Source organism: Rana temporaria, chromosome 11 (assembly GCF_905171775.1).
Source record: "Rana temporaria chromosome 11, aRanTem1.1, whole genome shotgun sequence".
NCBI lineage: Eukaryota > Metazoa > Chordata > Amphibia > Anura > Ranidae > Rana > Rana temporaria.
In genome coordinates, this window is record NC_053499.1 from 125,151,897 (window position 1) to 125,167,705 (window position 15,809).

General features: G+C 40.9%; 1 protein-coding gene across 9 annotated transcripts in view; it reads left to right on the top strand.

Annotated features, from left to right (window-relative positions):
- Nucleotides 1-15,809, top strand: part of MARK2 (microtubule affinity regulating kinase 2) — a 212,359-nt gene that overhangs the window by 161,381 nt on the left and 35,169 nt on the right. For 6 of the 9 annotated variants that reach the window (XM_040329070.1, XM_040329076.1, XM_040329077.1 and 3 more), the window contains exons 12-15: nucleotides 2,503-2,635; nucleotides 2,747-2,925; nucleotides 9,600-9,697; nucleotides 11,626-11,775. In XM_040329070.1, coding sequence (XP_040185004.1) covers nucleotides 2,503-2,635; nucleotides 2,747-2,925; nucleotides 9,600-9,697; nucleotides 11,626-11,775 — 560 coding nt within the window. The remainder of the gene's footprint in view (nucleotides 1-2,502; nucleotides 2,636-2,746; nucleotides 2,926-9,599; nucleotides 9,698-11,625; nucleotides 11,776-15,809) is intronic. The other 3 variants (XM_040329073.1, XM_040329075.1, XM_040329074.1) reach the window with 1 other exon arrangement.

The window sequence follows — 15,809 nt, forward strand, 5'->3', positions numbered from 1 at the left end:
AGTTTTGCAGCTCAGAGAAGCCAATCAGATTCTGGCTTGGGCAGAACTACATGTTCCGGTCCTGTCTGCATTGTAAATTCCAAGGTTATAGAATTGGCAGGTGGATTTCCTCAGTCATTAACATCTGGATTTGTGAATGGTGTCATCAAGGTGAATTGTGGTTCAAGACCTATTACAGATGGGGGACACCAGACGTGGCTGTCCTAGTTTCCAGGTTGGACAACAAACTGAGCAAGTTTGTGCCCAGGTACATGGATCCTCCGATCTTCACCGCAAATGCTCTCAGTGAGATCGATTTCAACCAGATACAAGCTTTTTCGCCTCTGAAACTCTTTTCTCACCTGCTCTGCAGAGTAAAGATGAGGGGCAAGTCTGGTGATTCTCATCACATCAAGCTAGCACAGACACAGACTTCATCAGGCTTCTTGGACTCTTGGAAGTCAAATTCTCACATTGTCTAGGTTTTTATAATCCTGTCTTTTCTCAGGTCTGGACGGGATCACCATTTGGCTTTATGTACCATCAAGGCGCAAATTATTAACCTGGTTATTTCAGCTCTCTGGAAACCACCCTTTGAATCTCTATGGGATATTTTTTGGTCTACTCTTGCTCATAAAGTTGCGTTTTTCTAACCTCTACAAGGCGAGTTTGTGAGTTGACCTTGACCTGTAAAGAACCCCTTCTTATGCTACACAGTGACAAGGTTATCTTGAGGCCTTGAACCTCTATACTTCGGAAGGTGGTTCTTCCTTTCACCTTAACCAGAACATTGTTCTTCCATCTCTCTGTCCTGCACCTAGAATCTAAAGGAAATCTCTACATTGTCTGAATGTGATATGCACCGCCATCTCTCTGCTACAGCTTCTTTTAGACACTGCCCTTTTTGCATTTGCTGGGGGTCCCTGTAGGGGACAATCTGTTTCCCACTCCACCACCTCCAGGTGGATTCAGAAGCTTATTATTCTAACTTAGACTAAAGCTTGGCCATACATGGATCTAAATTCAGCCAATTCAGCAGCTACCGCATAAATTTCAATCCATGTATGTTGGTTCCCATTATGAAAAGTTGATCTATCTAATTTCCACTTGATTTAACGCATGTAGCCTTTGGGCTGTATCGCTGATCTGTGTATTCTGACGGTGGGAAAGTCTCACTGTCAGAATACAAAAAAACAGCAGTGAGGTTTTCACCGTCCACCTCAAATGTATGGATGGGGAAATTGGCTCAGTTTAAAAACGGAGTACTGTATGGCCAGCTTTAGACAAGGTTCTTCCTTTACACATCAAAACATTCCACTAGATCATTTATTGCTTCATGGGCTTTTCAGCATCAGGCCACCTTTTCTCAGAATTGCAAGACTTCTACTTGGCCTTCTGTTTACATGTTGGTCAAGTTTTACCAGGTGGATATTCACACCTTATCTGAATCCAGCTTTGGTCTTAAGGTTGTTCAGGTGGCTTTGTGAGCTTTGAGCCTCCTCTTTTAACCTTTTTTGTTTGGGCATGTTTGCATTTGTTTGCTATGTTTCCCGCCTCTCAGTTGGACTGCTTTTGGACTTCCCTATGTACCTGAAATACTCATTCAGTGTCCTCTAATATTTGACTAAGAAAATACGATTTTTGACTTACCTTGGAGTACAGTAACGGGCATCCGCTCCTATTAAATCTGGAGCATGATGGGAGAAGTTATACTAGGAGATTTGTTTGCCAGTGTCCAATCTCTTGAAAACAGCAGCATAACTTTCATGTAGCGGAATTGCTTATCCTGTGTCCCTTAATGTATTCCAAGGACAGCATTTTATGGCAAGTCAAAAATCCCATTATTTGGCAGAAATCATTTAATTAGAGATTTGCCAATTTAATTGATAAAGTATCTGACAGAAGAGTCTATCATCCACACCTCTCCACCCCCAGTCAGCATGACTGCAACCAATCAGTGTCTATTTTACATGTTCTTATCAGTCCTAGGATCAGAAAAAGGCACAAACAGTGGTTATTGGGAAGCAAACTCAAAGGTTTCCAGAGTTAAGCCACATACACACAATCGGAGAACACAAAAATGTTCTCGTACTATTCCATTTCGTCCAATTTTCGTTTATTCAGTACAGTTTTTCGTCTGAAAATACAATAGAAATACATTGCATCACTTCTGAATTGTAATTCTGTTGTACTAGAACTTTCGTACTTTAATCTATTTGTTTTCGGTATGGAGACTAGATCGGCTCATTCGTCCGTGTGTACTAGGCTTAAAGCTATTCAAACAGCTGACCCGGTAGCAAAAGAAAAAAAAAATCCGGCTTGGGTAGTGTTTGAGATCTAGCAACACAGACATTTCTACCAAGCGTAAAAACAGAATTGTTATAATGAAGGCATGTATAGGAAGTGTGTGATGTCAGTTTTTGCAAAAATATATTTGTGAATTGTTTAATGCGTTACTATTTTTCTTAAATATCAGAGATACGTGAAGTAGTATCTTATTTGGCTTCCATGTGTTCCCCTTAGCTGGACAATGACAACATGACCCTCAAACCTAGACCGCCTCCAGATATCACCAACAGTACAGCTCCTTCACCTGCTCACAAGGTACATCGCAGTGTATCTGCCAATACCAAACAAAGAAGACTAAGTGACCAGGGTGAGTTTAGCATTTTTATATTGGTATTCTGAAATAAGTCTGTTTTCTTTATGAATAAGCCAATTAGGATTTCATTAAATGCCTTCTTTTGTATATTTGTTTTGGTTTTAGCTGGACCAGCTATCCCGACATCAAATTCCTACTCCAAAAAGACCCAAAGTAACAATGCAGAAAACAAGCGACCTGACGAGGAGCGAGAGAGTGGTCGCAAATCCAGTAGCACAGTTAGGGTACCACCTAGTCCCTTATCTGGGCTTGAGCGGAAGAGAACCACTCCAACCCCCTCTACAGTGAGAAGCATAAATGTTTTAGTTATTCACAACTTCATTTTGAGAAATCTCTAATAGTATTCCATGCAACACCATGTTAAGCATTCTGTTTCTTTATTTTCTATGTCTTTGATGTTAAATGTAAGTTTATATGTTCAAATCTACTTTACTTTTTACAATTCTTTTTGTATATTTTACTTTTAGTCCACATGCACACTGGTTTCTTGTAAATGCCGGTGACAGGAGAAAATCTGTGTTATAAAGTCACCTAAGCTGCATTTTTTCAAACCAGTTTAGCAGTGTTTGGCGTTTGGGCGTTCATTTCATTGGCAAAATTTTTAATTTATTCTGGCCACTGTAATGAACGCTACCTAGCATTTAACCGCATTCAGCATTTTTTGTGGTCAAAATTCCCTTTCCTAAACGCGATTTTAGGGCGTTCAGAAAACATCTTCTAAACTCCCCTGCTACTAAACTGCTTTAAAACATCCATGTGGGCATGGACACATAGGATAACATTAGGGGAGTTCATGGGCAGAATCCCCTCCCTAAAATCACAAAAACATAGGTTTAATAGGAGCAGTGTGCATGAGACCGTATGTTGTATAACCTAGATGTAGGTTGTTGAGGTTGAACAGTTTGGCACCAGCATCCCTCACAGTATCAACAGTAGAAGACCAAAAATAAATGGGACTTTTAAAATGGAGCTATAGGCTTGTTTTCATTTTGGATAGAGTAAGATATAACTCTTGTCAGTTTTTTGCCATCTGAGCCCCTAAACAAAAGTGAGAGGAAACCGCTTCTAAGTGAGGGAATTCCTGGTTGTTGCCAGCGTCACCAAAACTAGTGTCCCCATTGGAGGATTTCCCCTCTATTCCTGTTCTGAGGACAACCCAAAATTGGGGGTTTATTTTGCCACTTTAGAGGATAATGGTAAACAGGACAAATACAGAGGGTAAATCGCTCTCTACCTCATCCAAAACCAAAGCTTTTCTTTTAGCTATACTTTTAAGGTACCCTCACACTAATAGAACATTCACAGTCAAACAAAATCTCCTGCGCTCAACAGTGGTGCGATGGCAGTGGAAATAGCCTAGGATTCCTATGGCTCCCGTTAAATGCACAGGCCTTGCTGCCACACAAGGATTAGGGGGTACCCAATGCAAACACTGTAAAAGAACGAAAAGAGGGTGCACCAACCCAGGGCTCTGAGGAAGAGGGGATCTCCCCTTGAAATGCGTCAGCCACCTGGAAGATCCTCCAGCATGCTGGCCACGGTCCTGGTGACCTGGTTGATCTGCCTATTGTTGACTTTGATTTGCTTTTATTATCCAATTTATTATCCAGTATGTTTGTTTTATTTTTTATTTCAATAAATATCACTTGGGTAATGTGTAAGGTTGGTGCACCCTCTTTTCGCTCTTTTACTAATAGAACATTGCATATGATTAAAGCTGCATATGTTTTTATTCTTGTACATTTTAACAAGTTGATCATTGGATCCTTCTTGTATAAGATTCTGGCCACCAAAGGGTCCATACGTTAACACAAAATCTTGAATTTGACTACAATAAAAATCTTTGTGTCCTGCCCCCATCCTCCATAGAGCGGATCACAGCAGGGGTCTGGTCCATCCCTGTTCACCATTTCAGGTCCGTTTTCAGAATTGTTGGCTGAATTTTGGACCTGAAATGGACCAGAAGACACACAGGACTCCTGTGCAATTTGTTTATTGCTACAGATCCACAGAACCCATAAATGCATTGCAAATCTGCAGTTTTCCCACCCCAACTCTTATCAGCATGCAAGATTCTGAAAAATACTCCTTTTAGAAATAAATAGTTGAGTAATATGCTGAAGGGATTGCAAACCGTCAAATTATTTTAACTGTAGTCAGATTTATGATTTTATGTTAATGTGAGGGGTTTGGGTGGACAGAATGTTATGCACTTTAAGGATCTGATGATCGGATTTTTAAATGTACAAGGATAAAAACATAAGTTTTAAACATATTGTATGTCCTATACACGTGAAGTCACCTTAAAAGATTTATACTGCTTGTTAGATAAGAATCACAGGTTTTTTCCTTTTGTCTTCCCTAAGGGATCTTTCACACGGACGGATCAGTAATGATCCACTCCGTGTGTCCGCAAACGCTCAGCAGGGATCCTCCGTAAAATCCCCGCTGAGCTGGCAGCTAACAGGGCGGTCCCCGCACACTGTCTTTCCTCCGCTCTCCCCTATGGGGGATCAGATGAACACGGACCGTATGTCCGTGTTCATCCGATCCGGCAGACGGAAGAAAAATAGGATTTTCTTCCGTCCACAAATGCGGATCTTTGCGGAGCCGGGTGATTACAGGTGTCAGCAGGTGGTCATCCGCTGACACCCGTAATCACATAGGGACCAATGTATGTCCCGTTTTCATCCGCAACGGACAGATGATAATGCGGACATATGGGTCCGTACGTGTGAAAGGGCCCTAAGGGAAAAAATACAATTAAAGGAAAACTAGTTTGTTTTAGTTTGCACTTTCTCCTAATATTGTACTACTGAGGAAATCCAAATTGGCACTTCTAACCTATGACTGACCACAAGTATTTTTAATGATTGCCAATTAAAGGGTTTACCTTCTTATGGACTTTTGCCACAAACCTTTCCATGCTCTGTGTCTTTAATATGTTAACATGCAGAGCTCTGTTTTACAAGAGTGCACATTTTTCAGCTGCCCATTTCATTGCCCCCCCCCCCCCCATCTGCAGGACAGAGAGAGGAGGGCAGTGGAATAAGCAGCTGAAAAAAAAAGGCATTCTTTTTTAAAACTGAGCGCTGCATGCTAATATATTGCGGATTCTGTAATGCATAGGGAGGCTTGTGGCAAACTATCAGTGATGATAAACTAGTCCCTTTACTGTCTCTTGATAGGTCACTGTTCATGAACAATATGCAGCATATCACAACTCTGGGAGTTTCATAGTTATGTGTAGCATATATATCAAGTCATGTCCAAGCTTTTCTTTTTGTTCTCCTGAGGCTCTGGTAGAGAGAATTCCCCTGTTTCATGTGATGGCAAATGGTATCGCCCAGCAGGAAGTAAAAGTAAGACTGCCCATAGATGGGGGGGCCCCCCCCTTTTTTTTTTTTTTTTTGATCAATCATCGAGCTGAATGGTTTCCTCCATCCACACAAGTGATCTATTGTATTCGAATGCCTCGTTTCCACTGAACGGAACGGTTCGGGTCAGTAAATTTGGAACGGTTAGAATGGACTGGTCTATTCTCGTTCCACTGCAAATCGGACCGTCAGGGACCATACAGGATTTAGAAAAAATGCCTAGCACGTCCACCAATCAGTGGAATGTATTGCATCTCCGCCCTAATGGAACCGTTCCATTTTCTATGGCCCCACATCTGAAGCAGGACCCAGAATGGTCCGGTACGGTTCGGTTTTATGGCACACTTTCATAATGGAAACACCCAAAATAGCGTACCGAACCGATCCGCTCAGTGGAAACAAGGCATTACAGTCAGGACTCCTCTGCTGTCAGAATCCACTGCTCCGCGCTGCAGCGGCCCATGGAATGAAAAATTTCCAACAGTCCTGTTTGATAAAAGTGATCAGTTAGATAAATAGTTTGATCGCCTTCTTGAGTGGAAGAGGCCAAAGATGAATCGCAATTTGGTTGGTCCCTATTGACCCGGCTGAATTTTGATCCATCTGTGGTCAGCTGTAGGGGCCTATGTTGAGAGGGCATGTGTTGATGGCAATAGTTTGGCATCAGTTTGAGATGCTTCCATGATCAATCGGAATACATTTGACAGGTTGAAATAAGAAAATAGAGGAACACCAACCATAGGATGGACTATGGGTGTCCTAAGGTATTGCGGTGCCGCGTCCTAGCATGAGTGGAAGTTTTTAATTGTGAAGGAATAATGGACTTTATAGGCACCAATGGTCAACATAGAATGTAAAAGAAGTTTTTTATTGATACAAGCCCAGAGCCCTGGGTAATTGAATCAACAATTACAATATAGAAAAACAATATTAAAAAACATATAATTGACTATATTAAAAACATTAGTAAGCATAGAATATCTCTAAAATGCTAATAACCCATAGGGGTTGTACAAAAACCACAGATAGTCCACATGGGACAACAACAACAGTTGGTGAACAAACGTAGGCTTCAATTTGTGTATTTTTATACATATGCTCTACATGTTTCGCATGTTACTGCTTCTTCGGGAGCTTAAAAAGAATATTTTCATCAGCAATGATAGGTAAGAAAAAATTGTGTATATGTGTAAAAGTTCCAACGATATCTCTGGATCAATGTGGTAACAGTTTCCAGATAACAGAGTGGATAAAGGTGTAGTTTTTCGGTCAAAGTTTGAACTGGGGTAGGGTCCAAAGTACAGGGTACAGTCAGTATAGGGCTGGTTCAAGGGTTAGGAAGCAGTGCACGATAATGTATATACACTGCACCTTTTTGAGTAAAAAAGGCAAATGCCCTTAAGGGTTAAATCCCCCAAAAAATTGTAAAAGACCGGACCAGACCGTTAGAACAGAACTGTAGTGGTATGAGATGGTATCATGTCCAGGTACACCTGTTGTCTCACACGCACTGTCTATGGGAGCAAACGTGTTCTAACGGTCTGGTCCGGTCTTTTACAATTTTTTGGGGGATTTAACCCTTAAGGGCATTTGCCTTTTTTACTCAAAAAGGTGCAGTGTATATACATTATCGTGCACTGCTTCCTAACCCTTGAACCAGCCCTATACTGACTGTACCCTGTACTTTGGACCCTACCCCAGTTCAAACTTTGTCCGAAAAACTACACCTTTATCCACTCTGTTATCTGGAAACTGTTACCACATTGATCCAGAGATATCGTTGGAACTTTTACACATATACACAATTTTTTCTTACCTATCATTGCTGATGAAAATATTCTTTTTAAGCTCCCGAAGAAGCAGTAACATGCGAAACATGTAGAGCATATGTATAAAAATACACAAATTGAAGCCTACGTTTGTTCACCAACTGTTGTTGTTGTCCCATGTGGACTATCTGTGGTTTTTGTACAACCCCTATGGGTTATTAGCATTTTAGAGATATTCTATGCTTACTAATGTTTTTAATATAGTCAATTATATGTTTTTTAATATTGTTTTTCTATATTGTAATTGTTGATTCAATTACCCAGGGCTCTGGGCTTGTATCAATAAAAAACTTCTTTTACATTCTATGTTGACCATTGGTGCCTATAAAGTCCATTATTCCTTTACATTTGACAGGTGCATTTGATTGCATTTTTACCTTCTCCCCTCATTTTAAACTGTCACTAGCGGATTTCGCACACCCTTATACTTGTATGGGAATTCAAAATCAATTTGATGAGAACTGTCCTCTACACTACTCTATTGAAGTTAGTAGGACTTTGCTGACCTGTATTTAGAACACCACCCATCTATGTGGGCCCCAACACAGAACCTTTTGCAGAGGTTCCCTGTCTGGTGAACCCTTTGTCACAGTAAGTGAGGGAAAACCCCTCTAAAAGAGTCACTCTCTCCAAAACAAAAAAGCTGGACATACTTTTACTGCTTTCATGTTACAAAGCCCATCATCAACGAATGGTATGATTAGTTGTCTTTAAAGAAGCATGAAAATACATTTTCAGTATAGCTAAAGATCTGATAACTGGAATCTAAAGTGATGATGATGATTATTATTATTATTATTATTATTATTATTATTATTATTTTTTTATTAAATACAGGTTAATTATTTCTACTAGAGTTGCTTAGGATTTGTCTGTTGCAGTTGGTTCTCGTTAGCTATGTATTGATGTTTGAACCCCTGGTTTTTCATCCCTGAGCAGCACAGGCACAATTATCAACTAGAAAATCTTTTGTATAATTAGAAAGTTGAGATAAATTTTGAATGATCTGAATGTCTTCAAGGTTTAACAGTAATTACGACTTGTTTAATTTATTCAGTTTTTAATTAACTGTATACAATTCAACAACATGGTGAGAACTTAACATCAGAACCTACCAGGCAAAGTGCATATCTTTAAGGATTAGTGCACTTCTATCAATAAGTAGCTCTGCTCCAGTTCATTGCTGCTGCTATTATAAATAAAATAAGTAAAATATAGGTGGTATTGATTATACTCAATGGCTTGGTTAGCTTTGCAATGTCACCTATGTTTAAGACCTTACATAATTGGTTTGAGACATAATACAATTATTGTGTGTATTAGGATTGCTCAATTAATTTGACATCATTGTTTCCTACATGTTTAAGAGCCGTTTGCTCAAATACTGATATTTCAGTGTTTAATACACTGATATTTGGGATCACTCACTGGTTTGAATCTTTTGTTCAATAGCCACTCCTGAGTTCCCAGATGTACCAACATCCTGTAGCTATCATAATGGATCTCTTTTTTGCTTCTAGATTTGTATTTATTTATTTGTAAATTATGGAGAATGCTGCTGTAGGATTGAGAAACGGTTAGAGCTAGAAATTTACAGAATTCAACATATTCCCCCAAGAGGTGCAAAGGGATTAATTCTGCTGACACGCACTTGCAACTGAAATGCTGAATTCTAATGGACAGAGCCTTTAAAAAAGAATATGCAGAAAGTACTATATTTTTAAACACGTCTTGTTCTCTTTGCTCTTGTAGAACAGTGTGCTGTCCACTGGCACCAATCGTAGTCGAAACTCTCCTATGCTAGATAGAGCAAATCCTGGACCTGGGTCTGTTCAGAATGGCAAAGACAGGTAAGAGCATAATTTGTCTTTAATTGGTTTTATTACAGAACATAACTATGACCCTACACTAACGCAACCTAAAATCCGGATCTGCTTAAAACTTTTTTTTTTGAGTTTATAACTTCAGAATCAACACATAACCTTTCACATAAAATGCCATTCTAGCTTATTCAAGTGTTTTGCCACAATAACTTTATAAAAAAGTTAGCCTATTAAGGCAGAACTCCAGGAATTATGGGCCAGATTCACAGCAGAAATACGCCGGCGTATCTACTGATACGCCGGCGTATTTTCAAATTTGCCGCGTCGTATCTTGATTTGGAATCCTCAAACCAAGATACGACGGCTTTTGGCATAGATCCGACAGGCGTACGGCTTCGTACGCCTTCGGATCGTAGGTATAATTCTCCGGCGGCCGCTGGGTGGAGTTTGCGTAGTTTTCCAGCGTCGGGTATGCAAATTAGCTGTTTACAGCGATCCACAAAGGTACGCGCGTTCGTCGCATTCTCTTACGTTGGTTTTTCCCGTCGTAAAGTTAAGTGTGCTATTTAGATGGTGTAAAATTACACCATCCATGTTAAAGTATGGCCGTCGTTCCCGCGTCGAATTTAAAAATTTTTTTTTTTTTTGCGTAAGACGTCCGGGAATACGAAAGTACGTTGCCGTTCAAAAAAACACGTCGGGGCGCCGTAATTTCGCGCAAAGCATGGCGGGAATTTTCCAAACGGAGCATGCGCAGAACATTCGGCGTGGGAACACGCCTAATTTAAATGGTACACGCCCCATTTGAATTAGGAGGGCTTGCGCCGGACGGCTTTACGCTACGCCGCCGAAAGTTTACACGCAAGTGCTTTGTGAATCAAGCACTTTTTTAAATGCTTTGGACCAACTTCATTGAAAAAAATGCAAAACATTCTATGAATGGCAGAGGTGCCAAGCGAGCAAACTGTCTGTGGCCAGTGTGCAGAGGGGAAGCCATATAGCATAGAACCAAGAAAACCACAGGTTTCATTGTATGTAATGCAGCCTACTACAGTGATTTACACTGTATGTAATGCAGCACTACAGATATCATATATGCATACTTGTATCAAGCCAAGCTGGTCAATGTAATTATGCAAAAAATAGAATATCTGAAGTTCAGCGTTCATGTTTTGGCTCTGAGTAATTCCACTTTCAGATTTTGCTCAAATTTTATATTTGAGGCTTGATGAAGCTAAATAACCTACGAGTGGAACATATTCATTTTTCCCTATTCAAGCACCACTCAAGCAGTATAAGAGCCCTTTCACACTGACAGCGCCCGGGTGTCAGCCATAAAACGCTGATAGATTTAGCGGCGCTTTACCGTTTTTTGTGGCGATTTTCGGGTGCTAGCGGTGCGATTATTAACCCCCGCTATCGGCCGAATAAAGGGTTAAAAGCGAAGCTGCTTTGACGACGCTGCCCATTAATTTAGACTTTTTTTTCTTGCCCTGCCAGTGCAGCACTGCAGTGAGAAAGCACCCAGGCTTTCACACTGGGATTGCAGATGAGTCTTTTTTTAGGGCCTTTTTTTTTAGCGCTAAAGCACCTGAAAAACGCCTCCAGTGTGAAAGGGGTCCTATTAACTGCAGCAGTTTTTGGAAAACATGCACATATGCCTTCTGGAATTTTTGCTTTTTTTCTGTGTTTCACATGACCCGGTTGTCCATTTGTCTTGCATTTTAATTCACCTTCTGGGTCATGTAAAAAGACATGTTCATATGTAAGGCTTTCCATAACAGAATGTATAGAGCCATGCTATGTCTGTTTTCAGTGTCATTGTTTCCTTCTATCTTTGCAAAAACCCATTTTTGGTAGAAAATGTCCTCTCCTTCCTTCCTCGCTTTCTCCTTTTTGTTAGTCTGTGCATCCATATCCTGTTTTGTATCTCCACATCCACCCTCCACTCCCAGTTTCTCCACGCCTGGTTCCCGTGCCTCCACTGCTTCTGCCCCAGCCACCTCAGCCCGGACCCGTCAGCACCAGAAATCTATGTCTACATCTGTGCATCCCTCCAAACCCACACCCTCCTTGGAAGGCAGCTGTGACTCGTACAGACAAAGGCAAGTTTAAATATGGGGAAGTATAGGGATAATTCAGAATAACTCTTAGTATATTAAGGGTAATAGAATGTTTAGTGAATACATAATGTCGGATTGCTGTTCATAAAAGCATGTGTTCATAAATAGAATATTAAGGGTCTCCTTGGGTTTTTTTTTTTTTTTGGGACGTGAGTGTGCGCACAGGTAGTTTCCCCAACATCATACAGTGGTAATACAAATCAGTTCAAGCGGAAAACCGCACATGTGCGGTTTTAATAGTTTTTTTAATGTGTTAAAAAGCACATAATAGTCCAAGGGGAACAAGCCCACTGCATCGCAAACTAATACAAGAAGTGAAGCATAGATGAGCAGCCACGTCTCTTCTGGGATTAGTTTGTAATGCAGCGGGCTTGTTTTCCTTGGATTATATGTGCTTTTTAACACATTTTTGTGAGTATATTTGTATCCTAGATTAATAAAGCAGTGGGTTTTATAGGTCAAGTTCCCTCTCCCTGATGTCGGCAGCATTCCTCTTAGTGTTTGTTGCATTGTTGTCTAGTGTTTTGGCTACCCGCTCATATGTGCTTTGCTTTTTTTCATATTTATGTACATGGTGTTCTATACCATCCACCATATATTTACCCATTGAAGCAGTACCTAACAAGGTACTGTGGCTTACACCAGGGGGAATTGTAGCACTGTGAGCCAAGCTCTATTTGGGGTGAGGTATGGATTTGTATAATGTGTTATTCAGTGGTGATGCCTGTTTACTATTGCAGTTGGGGGATCCTTTAAGCATTTGAAGACTTGTAATTATTTATAATTAATATATAATTTTACAGTGAAAAGGTTTTAGGCAGGTGATATTACAAAGGAAAAATGGTGTCTGCACTGTGAAAGGGGTCAGAGAAGTGGAAACAATTTGATTGATAACCCACTCAGTGAAAAAGATGAGTACAAATCAGTGGCAAATAATACAATAACATTCACCCCTGCGGGTCAGGTGTAGTGGAAGGATTGACCAGTAAATACAAAAAACATCAGATGCATATAGCAAATAAATATACAGTGCACATAGTAAACGTGAAATGTAGTGATAAAGGTCCGGTAGGCTAAATAGTCCAAATAAAAGTGGTGCTATATTGAATAAAGTTCATGTGGATAGTAGCTCCCACCACCAGATATATAATAGCGAGACGCACACTTAGTGCTACAGGGTTCTTCAGTGATACACCTCTGTGTCTGCAGGCAGCTTAAAATCTCGCTGCTGTTAGGTAAACGGCATTCGCAGATCACAAAATATCACTAGAGATGCACGATATGACGGTCTCCTTAATGTTGTTGCAGTCTTATTAGAAAGGGAGCATGGATACAACTCCACAAACACAGAGTTCGTAAGCCCTCTGTATGTGTTTGGCTCTGTATAGGTCCCTTACTGTTGCCAAATCTTAAATAAGATAGGTACTCGATGGATGATCTAGAAATAAGAAGGGAGGCATACATCGCAAAATCCCGTTTTTAAAACGTTAAATAAAACAAAAATAAAACTCGCATCTAGCAGATAATGGTCATGTACTGCATCCACGAGCGCCGAGCTCATCCTCCTGTGGTTAGGATTGTGATATACCTAATGTTCCAATCTCTACGCGCGTCGTCACGTGACTTCATCGGGGGATCAATTTAAGGCGAGTAATGCTGTAAAGTAAGCATGCTTTCAAAAATGTATATTTTAATTGTTTTTATCAATTTACAAAATGCAGAAAAAAAATCTAAATCCAATCAATATTTTGGCCCTTTGACTTCAAACCAGCATCAATTCTTGCACACTTTGTACACTTGCACAAAGTCGGGTATTTTGTAGGATTAGCGCCAGGTGTAGGATTAACCAATTATACCAAGCAGGTGCTAATCATCAATTTCATATGGTAGACTCAACAGCTGTGTAGGTGATTTAAAACTGGGTGAGGAACAGCCTAATTCTGTGGCTAAGGTGAGGTTGTGGAAGACCATTTCATGTCACAGGTCATACACCATGGCAAGACTGAGCACACCAACAAGAAATAAGGTAATTTTATACTACATCAGAAAGCTCATTCCAAGAAAAGATTTCAAAGCAGGCTAGAGTTCCAAAAACTGGCACAGTTGAGGACCGTAGTAGCAGTGATCAAGGAAATGTAATTCAGCAGATGAAAGGCATATGCTTACTTCCCTTTGATATCGGAAGATGTTCAGCAGTAGTGGTGCAACGGATCATCACCGATCCGTGATCCGAACTAGTCACCCTGTTCGGATCGGCACACCACGCGATCCGCGGAGCGCTCCATAGCTTCGGCCATAGGAAAGTCCCCGGCGTCGGCCACCGCTCCGGAGCTAGGCCATCTTGATACACCCGGCGGCGGCTGTCTCGTCAGGAAGTGGCGTTTCAATGCCGCCATCTTGCTCCACCCCACACTCCTGCACAGTAATGATAGTGAGAAGGGGGCAAGCGGACATCTTGTTACACCCAATGGAGTTTTAGATTTCACAGTTATTTTCAACACAAAACTGAGCTTATGTGCTTCAATACAGTATTTGGAAATCCAACGGACTTTTTACATGTTAAATTTTAAAAGCAGCAGCAAACCTTACATGCTTGCTAATGTCACAGAACACCTCTGATTTTCTCATTTAGTTAAATGTGAAAATCAGAGGTGTTCTGTCACATTAGCAAGCATGTAAGGTCAGCAGGTTTGCTGCGGCTTTTAAAATTTAACATGTAAACAGTCAGTCAGATTTACATATACTGTATTTAAGCACATCGGCTCCATTTTGTGATGAAAATAACTGTGAAATATAAAACTCAGGTGGATGTAACAAGATTAGTCTTTTTTTTTTTTTTTGCTGATCCGAAAAATTATCCGATCCGTGACTCAGATCCGAGGATCGATCCGTGAGTTTTTTTATCCGTTGCACCCCTATTCAGCAGTGTCATTGGCACAGAACTGTCTGAAACCAGTAGCACCTAGGTACACCCATTTACTGTCTGGAGAAGTCTGCCCAGGAGTGGTTTTCATGGAAGAATTGTGGACAAAAAGCCATACCTCCGATGTGGAAACAAGGCCTAAGTGACTCAACTATGCATGAAAATATAGGAACTGGGGTGCGTAAAAATGGCAGAAGGTGCTCTGGATTGATAAGTTAAAATATTTGGCTGTAGCAGGAGGCAGTTCACTCGTGAAGGACTTGAGTGGTATAATAATGAGTGTCTGCAGCACCAGTGAAGCATGGTGGAGGCTCTGCAAATGACGTTGCAGATTTGATCAGGATCAATGGTGTCCTCAAGGCTGAAAAAACAGGTAGATACTTATCCATCATGCCATATCATCAAGGAGGCGTGTGATTGGCCCCAAATTTATTCTGCAGCAGGGCAACAACCCCAAACCTGCAGCCAATGGCCACAAAAACCATTTTCAGTGTAAAGAACAAGGAGTGCTGGAAGTGATGGTTTGGCTCCCACAGAGCCATGATCTCAACACCATCATGTCTGTCTGGGATTGCATGAAGAGACAGAAGAATTTGAGGCAGTCTACATCCACAGAAGATCTGTGGTTAGTTCTCCAAGGTGTTTAGAACAATCTACCTGCCGAGTTCCTTCAAAAACTGTGTGCAAGTGTATCTAGAAGAATTGATGCTGTTTTCAAGGTGATCACACCAAATATTGATTTGATTTGTATTTCTCTTCTGTTCATTTTACTTTTCATTTTAATTCAGGGCTCAACAAATCCCAGGTGTCAGATCGCCATGGCGACTAGAAATTGCATCCTAGCGCTTGAGCTTTTGTCATCCCCAGTGGCTGTAGCATGGAGGGGAGGGGCAGCTGGGTGCAACAGGAGTCGCCAATTATGTCACTGCTGGGTGGCCAGCATGCAGGTGTCATCAGTGGGACCCAGGTTCATCTGCTGCAGGTGGCCAGCAGGCAGGTGTCATCAGTGGGACCCAGGTTCATCTGCTGCAAGTGGCCAGCAGGCAGGTGAAAACAGTGGGACCCAGGTTCTTGTATATCCATTATTAGATAT